General features: G+C 45.1%; 1 protein-coding gene across 4 annotated transcripts in view; it reads right to left on the bottom strand.

Moving 5' to 3' along the window:
• LOC134337883 (endothelin-converting enzyme 1-like) overlaps positions 1–12,426 on the bottom strand; it is a 333,269-nt gene that overhangs the window by 27,061 nt on the left and 293,782 nt on the right. For all 4 annotated transcript variants that reach the window (XM_063033200.1, XM_063033203.1, XM_063033202.1 and 1 more), the window contains 2 exons: positions 8,085–8,183; positions 2,082–2,159 (listed from right to left, as the gene is read on the bottom strand). In XM_063033200.1, coding sequence (XP_062889270.1) covers positions 2,082–2,159; positions 8,085–8,183 — 177 coding nt within the window. The remainder of the gene's footprint in view (positions 1–2,081; positions 2,160–8,084; positions 8,184–12,426) is intronic.

The following is a 12,426-nucleotide window of genomic DNA, read 5'->3' as shown; positions in this document are numbered from 1 at the left end:
CGCCACTACCTGACTGGTCAAACACACTGCAAAAGGAGGCAAAGTATTTGAAACTGAAACATGTCACGGAGGTCTCCAAGCACAGACACTCAGGCATATTCCAGGCTGCCCTTGCCTTGTGACAAACCCAGTTCAGAGAGAGCTGTCTTGCATGAGAGGAAAGTTAGTTTGCATTGTTGGATTGTCTGCCCAACACAGTCAGGGCAAGGAATAAGGCCAACCATGCTGACCGCCAAGCGGGTCCCGTTAGCCCATGTTTGGCCATAGCCCTCTAAGCTTTTCCTGTGTGCATACTTAGCCAAATATCCTTCTGTATATTGGCGAGACCCGACGCAGGCTGGGAGACCGTTTTGCTGAACACCTACGCTCTGTTGCCAGAGAAAGCAGCATCTCCCAGTGGCCACACATTTTAATTCCACATCCCATTCCCGTTCTGATATGACTATCCATGGCCTCCTCTACTGTCAAGTTGAAGCCACACTCAGGTTAGAGGAACAACACCTTATATTCCGTCTAGGTAGCCTCCAACCTGATGGCATGAACATTGACTTCTCAAACTTCTGCTAATGCCCCACCTCCCCCTCGTACCCCATCCGTTATTTATTTATTATTATTAATTTTTTTCTCTCTCTCTCCTTTTTCTCCCTCTGTCCCTCTCACTATACTCCTTGCCCATCCTCTGGGCTTCCCCCCTCCCTCTTTCTTTCTCCCTAGGCCTCCTGTCCCATGATCCTCTCATATCCCTTTTGCCAATCAACTTTCCAGCTCTTGGCTCCATCCCTCCCCCTCCTGTCTTCTCCTATAATTTTGGATCTCCCCTTCTCCCCCCCACTTTCAAACCTCTTACTATCTTTTCTTTCCGTTAGTCCTGACGAAGGGTCTCGGCCCAAAATGTCGACTGTACGTCTTCCTAGAGATGCTGCCTGGCCTGCTGTGTTCACCAGCATTTTTTGTGTGTGTTGCTTGAAGTTCCAGCATCTGCAGATTTCCTCGTGTTTGTATCTTTTTAAATGTTGTAATTGTACCTGTCTCAACCACTTTCTCTGGCAATCCCTCCATATACCCTCCAACTCCACGTAAAGAAGTTGCCCCTCAGATCTCTTTAAAATCTTTTCCCGCTCACCTTAAACCTATGGCCGCTAGCTTTTTAGTTCTCCTACCCTGGGGAAAAAAAACATGTGTGTATTCACCCTACAAATACCCCTTATGATTTTACACACCTCTGTAAGGTCACCCCTCAATCTCCTGTTGAATCCCCACATTGATCTGATCCCGACTTTGCCCCAGTTTGCTGATTGTGACCCCAGTGTGTCTTCCAGCCTGGCTGATCGCACACCCTGTCTTCCTCCCAGTCAAGGTCCCAGTGATCTCAGCCCGCAGAGTGGGACCTGAAAATCAGTTTTGTGCAAGTCCAGCGTCTGACTCCCACCGGGTGGGATACTGATGGGGAAAGCCGAGCGACAAGGTGCTGAAATCATGACCTCAGCTTCCCCACAGGTGTCACAGGGGATAGGCTGTGGGGAGTCCTCTGCAATGTTGCTGGATGGGAATAGTGCTGGTGAGGAGAGGTCAATGAGGCTTTCACCTGGACAAATGAAGATCCCTCTGACAGATCACCTCATGTGAAAGAGTTTGTTCTTACTTTGTACTAATGCCTCAGCAATTCACCTATTGACGGACCAGTCTTCGAATAAAGCTCCTCATTTCCCTTGGGAGCCACAGAGCCCCCTCCTCCTGCAGCATGATCCATCTGGAGCAGAGCCTGGATTCAGTTGTGCTCAGTACTAATCAATTCAGCCAGTAACACCACACAAGCTCCTTTGTCTGCTGTTGAGCAGGTGCCTCAGCGACGCCAGCCCAGCAGATGCAAAGCACCTCCGCAGTGGAAGTGCACACTGGCAACGCAGAGCCTTGAGAGTCTGCAGTCTCGAGGGCTGGGCCTCCAGGACTCCTGGGAGAGCCTGGTCCTCCACGTGTGATAACATCAGTGAGCTAAAAACGCTGCCCCTTCACTTACTGTACCTTTGAAAGTACATGGACATTTGAAAAGATCAGAAATAAACTGCAAGGTATCTACTTACATCACTGAAGACCTCATCCAGTTCTTTTGCATCCAGGATAAACTTCGGGAAGCCAATCATGTTGTAGATTGAATCTGCCTACGAACAAAATGATAAATAGAGGGTGAGACAAGAGCAGGTGTTGAATTTAATACGACTGCAAATTATTAAGAGCAATGTTATTTTGTGAGCGCCCACACACCCACAATACCTTCCGTGCTTATTAGCACAGCCCAGGTACACCGTGCCTATCCTGGCGATCGTGGTGACGCAGAGGTAGGACAGATAGTGCTGCCGGCTCACAGCACCAGTGACCTGGGTCCGATCGTGACCCCAAGTTGTGCTGTGTCGGTACATCCTTCCCGTGGTTGTGGGGATTTCTCTAGCGTGCTCTGGTTTCCTGCAACATCCCCCAGAAACACAGGCGGGTTGCAGGCACTGAGTTATCAACAGGGCGAGGAAGTAACAAAAAGATTAAAGGGGAGCTGATGGCCATCTGAAAAAAAGTGAGTTTCAGGGTCAGGGAGAAGTAAGACAGGAAATAGGACAAATGCAGTTGTCACAGCATGGACCTGGTGGGTTGAATAGCCTCTTCTGTGTTCTAGTAAACAAGAATGAGAGAAGCCTCTCAGTTACTGACCTGCCAGGAATGATTCTACATGGATTAAAACCTGAGCTGAATAGAAAGGGGAGCTTTGGACTTAATCTTGAGTCTCCATGTGGTCACACTCCCAACAAGCGGTCAACGGGCATGAACTCCAGTGAATGATATTGTTCAATAGGCTGGTCTTGTGATGTTAGCATTGGCATCTCCAACTCAACCTCACTTTAAACCATCCTATTTCAAACAGACCCCATTCCCATTACATTACCCAATTAGTTAGCACACTGTACCAATGTAGCTAATTGGGAATCCTGATGGGACCAAGTGCTTCGTTATTTAGGAAATAAGAAAAATGAATAGCAGACTCACCAAGATGCTCAAAGCCTAGTATGAACCTTATGTTCAAAGGTAGGGGTTAAGGAGGAGAGTGCAGGAAACTATGTACGTGATTGAAGTATTTGTAAGTACTTTACTTTCCTGATTATTGAGTGGAGGGAGATGCTTGCTAGAATGAACATGAAGGACTTTATTATGTCCATGGTAATGTGCTTTCGCCTCCAAGAGGACCACAACCTTGTCGTAGGGTTTGGAGGCTTGCATGTCTCAATGACCCAGGGAGCTAATTCGGCCGGCCTCAAGGCCTGGTGCTTTGACTCTTGGCAGAGTCACCCATGACAAACAAGTCAAAGGGGAGAGGCCAGACTAAGAGTGGGCCACTGGGCCTTCAGGTTTTGGGGTTCAGCTCAGGGCTAATATACCCTGACTAGTCAAGAACGAAAAATTGTAACCGAAACAGCAATGAAGACTCCTTCTGTGTGTGATGGTATTCCTGAGTCTTCACCTGGGATCTGCATGACTGACAGCAGTGAAAACCAAGAGGAAGCCACTGGCGAGATGATGGACCCCGAACAACATCTGGGGCACAATACAGAAGATGGCCAAAGACAGACAAAGATGGAGGACGTTCAATGCTGCCCTGAATGCCAGTAGCGTAACTATCGTGATTTTTCACTAAAGAAAGTGCACGTGTCCAAAACTGTGGCCAGTGCATCGGGCAACATTCGTATTGAATTTGAAGGGAGAATGCTGAACCACAGCCAGTCAAAGCCTAGAACCAGTTATCAGGAAACACTTGGCTGTTTAACAGCATTTTGTTACAATTATGGTACAGGTGTTCACTGCTTTTCGAACGTTTGCTTTATGAAACCTCACTGTTACGAAAGACCTACATTAGTACCCTGTTTTCACTTTCAGAAGGTGTTTTCACTGTTATGAAGAAAAAGCAGCACGTAGGGAAAATCAACGCGCGATAAAAGGCAGCGCACACCCCGAGCAGCCGCTCTTCCCTGGATTCGGAACGGCATTGCTTAAACATGTGCCTGTGAGCAGCCGTTTGCAAGATGAGTTCTAAGGTATTGGAAAAGCCTAAAAGGGCTCGTAAGGGTGTTACACTTAGCGTAAAACTAGACATATTTAAGCGTTTCGATTGTGGTGAACAAAGTAAGGACTAAGTTAGTTTGGCTTGTGAAAGCTGACGAACATGATGTTGAAGAGGTTTTGGCATCCCATGACCAAGAACCAATAGATGAAGAGCTGATGCAATTGGAAGAGGAAAGGATAATAATTGAAACTGAATGCAGTAGTGAACGGACCGAAAGTGAAGTCGTCCAGGAACTGAACGTGAATCAACTGCGTGAGATTTTCGCTGCAATGATAAAGTACAACTTTAATTTTGAAAGGGTACTTACGTTTAGGGGATATTTGCAGGATGGTTTGAGTCCTTACAAAGAACTGTATGATAGAAAAATGCGCGAAGCTCAGCAGTCAAGCAAGCCTTCCGCATCAGCCATAGCAGACGACGAACCTCGAACTTCGACATCGAGGTGGGCAGTCATAGGAGAAGATGAGCTGCCTGCTCTAATGGAAACATACGACGAGATGACACCCCAGAGTCCCACCACCCCGCGATTCGCGGTGAATGCAGCGGTAGCCAGGAGGCACCCAGCACATCTTTAAGAAAAAAGCTGAAATAAACAAGCTAATTAATTAGGTGCTGCCTGACACGTAAATGTCGGCCCAGATCAGAGACGATACAATCGGAAATCGGCACTGATCTGGGCCGACAATTACGTGCCGGTCGTCACCTAATTAATTAGCATGTTTATTTTGGCTTTTTTCTTAAAGAGGTGTTGTGTGCCTCCTGGCTACCGCTGCACCCCTGCATGCTTCACGGCAATGTATCAGTTGGCGGCCTGGAGGGTGGGGGCCACTGCACCACCCAACCTGCGACGAGTCAGTCTAACACATCATCAGTGTGCTCGGCACGGAACCGATTCTGGTACGTGATACTACACTGTACATATGTTATTTCTACTTTATATAGGCTGTGTATTTTTATGTGTTATTTGGTATGATTTGGCAGCTTCATAGCTTAAAGGTTACTGGAGAGCGCTTGCGCCGTGTTTTTGCGAACAGCGCTTGTGTGAGATTTTCTGCCGACGGTGCTTGTGTGAGATTTCTGCTATGGAGAACAGTGCAGTAATGATTGTGGAAAAGTATTTCTACTTTATATAGGCTGTGTATTTATCATATCATTCCTGCTTTTACTATACATTACTGTTATTTTAGGCTTTATGCGTTATTTGGCATGATTTGGTAGATTATTTTTGGGTCTGCGAACGCTCACAAATTTTTCCCATATAAATAAATGGTAATTGCTTCTTCGCTTTACAACATTTCGGCTTATGAACCGTTTCATAGGAACGCTGTACCTTCGGATGGCGGGGGAAACCTGTATCTCATGTACGTTGAACAGCATTTAGGAGATCAATCAGGAATGAAACATTGTATCTAAATGACATGTTCTCCAAGGATTTGGGAAAGCAAAGATCCTCCAGCAGCCAGTCTATTTAGACCAGTATCAGCCATAATAATAAAAATAGGCATCCGTTAGGCTCGTGAGACCATGGATTTGCACCTTGGAAGGTTTCCAGGGCGCAGGCCTGGGCAAGGTTGTATGGAAGACCAGCAGTTTCCCATGCTGCAAGTCTCCCCTCTCCACACCACCGATGTTGTCCAAGGGAAGGGCACTAGGGCCGATACAGCTTGGCAGTGGTGTCGTCGCAGAGCAATGTGTGGTTAAGTGCCTTGCTCAAGGACACAACATGTTACCTCAGCTGAGGCTCGAACTAGCGACCTTCAGATCACTAGATCGACGCCTTAACCACTTGGCCACACGCCAACACAGTATTGGCCATAACCCTGACTATAAAGGTCCACATAATGTCCTGGAAAATGTGGACCAATGTGGATTTGGAATGGGGTTGGGAGTCAACACCCGAGGGGAAATCGATGGAGAACTAACAGATGGGAAAACAGTGAGCTCCAACGTTGTGCATTAGACCGTTTCATTAAAATGGTCCCTTTTTCTTTTGTTTTCTTTATTTACCATATAATCAAATTACGAATTATAAAACTCAATCGTTTAATTGCATATTGTGTACTGCTTATTACTTTGTTGTACTGATTTGTACCAGAAGACACATCACAAAGCATCCACACAAATGAGATTTCTTAAGTTTGGCCGGGCCAGGGGCTGTCTTCCCCTAGATTATGCCGCTAGCCAAACCTAGGGTTAGATTACCATACACTATCCTGAGATTCATTTCCCAGCAGGTTATTTATAGGGAAAAAAGAAATACAATAGAAATTTATGAAAAATTACACATAAACAGACATAGGCTGACAAACACCAATGTGCAAAAGAAGACGAACTGCAAATAAAAACAATACTGGGAACTGTGCTGGTCTCCGCTTTCATTGTAGCAAGAGCAACCTCTATCTCCCTCACTGGAGAAAGACAGCCTGTTGGGATACTGAAGTGCTGAGTTAAGGATTATAGTCTTGATGGATCAAGATCTCTTTGGGAGGCTTTCGCTGTTGCTTGTATGGTCGGGGAGGTCAGTTCTTTTGCATTTGCTTGTATGGTGGGGGTGTGGGGGTTCAGTGCTTCTGCTGGCATGCGTGGGGGGGTCGATCCCTTTGCTGTTGCTTCTGCAAAGGGGGGGCTTCAGGGCATCAACGTGTCTCTCATTCATTACATGTGGTTTCTTGTTTTGTGGATGTCTGTGAAGAGTATCAATTTCAGACTTTCACTGGTAGGCCAAATATGATGGCAGAATATAGTATTAATGGTAAGACACTTGGCAGCGTGGAGGATCAGGGGGATCTTGGGGTCTGAGTCCATAGGACACTCAAAGCTGCTGCGGAGGTTGGCTCTGCGGTTAAGAAGGCATATGGTGTATTGCCCTTCATCAATTGTGGGATTGAGTTTAGGAGTTGAGAGGTAATGTTACAGCTATATAGGACCCTAGTCAGACCCCGCTTGGAGTACTGTGCTCAGTTCTGGTCACCTCACGACAGGAAGGATGTGGAAGCTATAGAAAGGGTGCAGAGGAAATTTACAAGGATGTTGCCTGGATTGGGGAGCATGCCTTACGAGAATAGGTTGAGTGAACTTGGCTTTTTCTCCTTGGAGCAACGGAGGATGAGAGGTGACCTGGTAGAGGTGTGTAAAATGATGGGAGGCATTGATCGTGTGGATAGTCAGAGGCTTTTTCCCAGGGCTGAAATGGCTAACACGAGACGGCACAGTTTTAAGGTGCTTGGAAGTAGTACAGAGGAGATGTCAGGGGTAAGTTTTTTACGCAGAGGGTGGTGAGTGTGTGGAATGGGCTGCCGGTGACGGTGGTGGAGGCGGATACAATAGGGTCTTTTAAGAGACTCTTGGATAGGTACATGGAGCTTAGAAAAATAAAGGACTACGGGTAACCCTAGATAATTTCTAAAGTAAGTACATGTTTGTAACAGCATTGTGGGATGAAGGGCCTGTATTGTGCTGTTGGTTTTCCATGTTTCCACTGTATACATTCTCTGATATTAAATGAACGGTAAAGAGTCCTTGAAATTGTGCCTGAAGGCCATGGAATCAATTCAGAGTAGCGGTGAATGAAGTTATCCACACTAGTTCAGGGGACTGATGATTGAAGGGTAATAACTGTTCATGAACCAGCTGGTGTGGGACCTAAGGTTTTTGTACCTCTAACCCAATGGTAGTAGTGTGCTGTAGGTGAATAGAATATCAAGAAACAACCTCGTTCAGTCACCACTGAGCAATCATTCCTGCAGGAAGGGCCCACGTGAATGGAAATTGGATAAATAATCATTGACCCACAACCAGGATTTTGTTTCCCTCTCCACCTGTGTTGCCTGACCTGCCAGCCGTTTCCAGAACCTGAAGTATTTTTTTTTAACTGTGAGCAGCCCTGCTCTGACCCGGCTTGTGGGAACTATTCACAACTTGGCACACCCAGATCTACCGCTCCTCACCCTATTCTCTGGTTGAATTGTTTTCACTTTACCTTCTCTTTTGCTGCTGCTTTGGTCTCTTCGTCCATCCACGTGACCTTCTTCATGTTCTCTTCGAAAGCTGCTTTAATTTCGGAAATCATCTCTTCAGCCTGCGGAACGGTGTCAGAGTTTAGTCCAGTACAAGAGACACATGGTGTGTGTTAATGAAAGGGTTGAATTTAAGTAGACTGTCATAGTGTCACACAGCATGGAACAAGTATTTGGCTCAGTGAGTGCATGCTGATCATCCATCACTCACTTACAGGCCACAGGACTCACCCTGTAAGCACAAGAAGGGAGGTCACTAATGACTGTGGCAAAGCTGTGAGCCCTGCGGTCAGAATAGATAATGATCTACAGACTGAAGGAGCCACCCTCTCAGGCTCTATTTTGAAATTTACTTATCCCTCTGTTCCTGTGCCCCCATAATTCAGTCGGTTATGTGATGTGATTTCACACTGCACAGATTTACAACATCTGCCTGCAGTCATCAGTTTGTGGCATGCTTGCTGATCCCAGTGAGGAAATGCAATTTGTGCCATCATTCCTCCATCTGAGCAAAGTTTCCAAGAACAGCAGTCTGCTCCAAACTCTTCTGCTCTATCCTTTGACATTTCTCTCTTCAAATTCTTAATCTATTCCCTTTAAAAGCTATTGGAATGCCACATATTGTTCATCTCACTGACGTCCCCACCTCACTGATAACCAACACTGGTGCACCTCAAGAACGTGTGCTTGGCTCACTGCTCTACTCTCTCTACAGCCACGACTGTGTGGGTAGGCACAGTTCAAATGCCGTCTATAGATTTGCTGATGACACAACTATTGTTGGCAGAATTTCAGATGGCAATGAGAAGGCGGACAGGAGCAAGACAGATCAGCTTGTTGTGTGTTGTCGCAGCAACAACCTTGCACTCAACATCAATAAGACAAAGAATTGATTGTGAACTTCAGAAAGGGTAGGACGAGGGAACACACACCAGTCCTCGTCCAGGGGTCAGAAGTGGAAAGGGCAGCAATTTCAAATTCCTGGATATCAGCATCTCTGAGGATCTATCCTGGGCTCAACATATTAATACAGTTACAAAGAAAGCACAACACCGTCTATATTTCCTTAGGAGTTTGAGGAGATTTGCTATGTCCCCCAAGACACTCGTAAATTTCTACAGATGTACTGTGGAGGCTACCATCAGGTAGGAGGCACAGGAGCCTGAAAGCACACACTCAGCAATTTAGGAGCAGCTTCTTCCCCTCTGCCATCAGATTTCTCTTTTTGCACTATTTAATTAATTTAACATACTATATGTATATTTACTGTAACTTACAGTTCTTATTATTATATATTGCAATACACTGCTGTTACATAGCAACAAATTTCATGACATTTGCCAGTGATTCTAAACCTGATTCTGGTCATCCCTGATACTGTGGCCAGAATTTTTCTGTCAAAGTTGCATCACTAATACATGTTATCTCATCCTTGTCTCTGTACTGTGTACAAATCAGCCAAGATTTATTCAACATCAGCCGAGGTTATTCAACTCCAAGTACACTTCCCGCTCTGAGTCATCCTAAGTTTGGGAAAGACACCCTCTGCATGTAATGGTCTGTCTTGGCCTGAAACATCAACTCTTTATGGGTCTCTATATTTGCTGCCTGACCTGCTGAGTTCCTTCAACATTTTGTGTGTATTACTTATAAATGTCAATGTTATCTTTCAATGACCCCCTCTTACAATTGCAACTGCTTAAACTCCTCAATGTTTGAATCTTTGAGCTCCAGAGATTACATTTAAACTTCACAGGATACTTAATTAACTAAGAACATTTACAAAAGATTAGGCTTGGGTTTCTGTGTGCTGACTGCTCCTTTGAAGAGGGGGTGTTGGAACAGTTGCTAAAGATGGATGTGAATATTTTTTCCCAAAATAAACTTCATTCTTAAAAATTTGTAATGTGCATAATATGGAACATTGAAGTCAACTTTCGTTATGTTATTCTAATTACTTAAAATCTGTAGGATGTCAGTTATTATTTATATATAACCATTGAGAAAACAGGTCATGAGGGTTTAACAGATTCTAGCCAACAGTGTGCTTGGCAGGAGGGTGTTACACTGTGGTCCCTTCAGGTGGGGCACTGAGTGTCTGCACCAAGTGTTTGCACCCTGGAGTGTTCTGATTTAATACAATGGGAGAACCTCTTGTTCTGTAAACTGGAGAGTTTTGGATAGATTGGGGGGGGGGCATCTGCATCAAGGTTACAGATATCGGTCAACATTCAATGTTTGTTTTGGTGTGTCCCTGGGTACAGTCACACAACACAGAGTCCTGTATTGCAGAGGTATTCAGGACAGAGCACAACAATTACCTCTGTGTCTCTTCAAATATCTTCCTGGCAAAATCATATTCTAGGAGGATATGGACAATGCTCCCACTTCTAGTGCAGCCATCCTGAGGGCAACATGTGATGCCACTGATAGTCTGACTGTCCATGAAGGGCCCTGCTCTCCACCAGTCAGAACAATCTGCTGATGGAATGCTTTTTTCCAAATGACATTGACATTTTTGCTTGGGAGATCACTCGACAGCTTCCGCTGTCTCTTTCTCCTGCACAGCTCTGATGACATTTGGTGCCGACCACCGCCGAAATAAATTGTGATCAAAGTGCTCTTCTGGATAAAGTGCTCCATGAGGGACAAGTGCCCCAGGAATGCTCTGGGGCAACATGGCCTGGCCCCTCCTTCGCAACACTGGGAACAAGTTGCACTGTAGAATATCATGATACTTGATGTTTCATTCTATACACAGCTACACATGAGATTATAAGACCACAAGATATAGGAACAGGATTAGTCCGCTCGACCCATTGATTTTTCTCCAACATGGCTGATTTATTTTCCCTCTCAGCCACATTCTCACGCTTCCTCCCTCTCACCTTTGATGCCCTGACTACTCAAGAACCTATCAACCTCCGCTTTAAAAATACTCAATGACTTGGACTCCAAAGCCGTCCGTGACATTGAATTTCACAGATTCACCACCCTCTGGCTAAAAAAATTTCTCCTAATTTCTGTTCTAAATGGACATCCCTCTGTTCTGAGGCTGTGCCCTCTGGTCCTAAATTCACCCATTATAGAAAATACCTTCTCCAAGTCTATTTAGGCCTTTCAATATTTGAAATAGTTCACTGAGGTGCCCCCTCATTCTTCTAAACTCCAGTGAGTACAAGTCTAGAAGCATCAAACGTTTCTCATGAACATTAACCCATTCATTCCTGGAATCAATCCCACGAATCTCCTCTGGATCCTCTCTAATGCTAGCACATCTTTTCTTAAATAAGGGTCCAAAACTGCCCACAATGCTCCAAGTGTGGTCTGACCAATGCCATAAAATCTCAGCATTATACTCTTGCCCTTATATTCTAGTCCTCTTGAAATGAATGCTATCATTGGTTTTGCATATAGTTTTGGTCACCGAATTATAGGAAAGACGTCAACAAAATAGAGAGAGTACAGAGAGAATGTTACCTGGGTTTCATCACCTAAGTTACAGAGAAAGGTTGAACAAGTTGAGACTTTATTCTTTGAAACGTAGAAGGTTGAGGGGGGACTTGATAGAGGTGTTTAAAATTATGAGGGGGTTAGATAGAGTTGACGTGGATAGGCTTTTTCCATTGAGGGTGGGGGAGATTCAAACAAGAGGACATGAGTTGAGAGTTAAAGGACAAAAGTTTAGGGGTAACATGGGGGAGAACTTCTTTACTCAGAGAGTGGCGGCTGTGTGGAACGAGCTTCCAGCAGAAGTGGTTGAGGCAGGTTCGATGTTGTCGTTTAAAGTTAAGTTGGACAACTATATGGACAGGAAAGGAATGGAGGGTTATGGGCTGAGTGCAGGTCGGAGAGTAAGAGTTCGGCACGGACTAGAAGGGCCGAGATGGCCTGTTTCCGTGCTGTAATTGTTATATGGTTATTGAATTTGACTTCCTTACCATAGACTCAACCTGCAGTTTAACTTTTAGGGAATCCTGCACAAGGACTCCCAAGTCCCTTTGCACCCCTGATTTCTGAATTTTCTCCCCATTTAGAAAACAGTATACACATTTATTCCTTCTCTCAAAGTGCATGACCATATCTTTTTCTGTATTATATTCTGATTGGGGACTGGCCTCTTTTGTCGGTGCTGCCCTCCAGTGTTCGGTCAGTGAAATGACAGTGGATTGCATCTGCACTCTGCCCGGGAACTGCACCATCAATTTGCAGGACATGTCGCTCAGAGATTTGGACTATATATATGTTTTTTTTTGCATGGCTATGTGTGTGCTTGTGATTTTGAATGTGCTGTGTATGTTTTTC

This window comes from Mobula hypostoma, chromosome 25 (assembly GCF_963921235.1).
Source record: "Mobula hypostoma chromosome 25, sMobHyp1.1, whole genome shotgun sequence".
In the NCBI taxonomy this organism is placed as follows: Eukaryota; Metazoa; Chordata; class Chondrichthyes; order Myliobatiformes; family Myliobatidae; genus Mobula; species Mobula hypostoma.
This window is presented reverse-complemented; position numbering and strand designations above follow the sequence as displayed.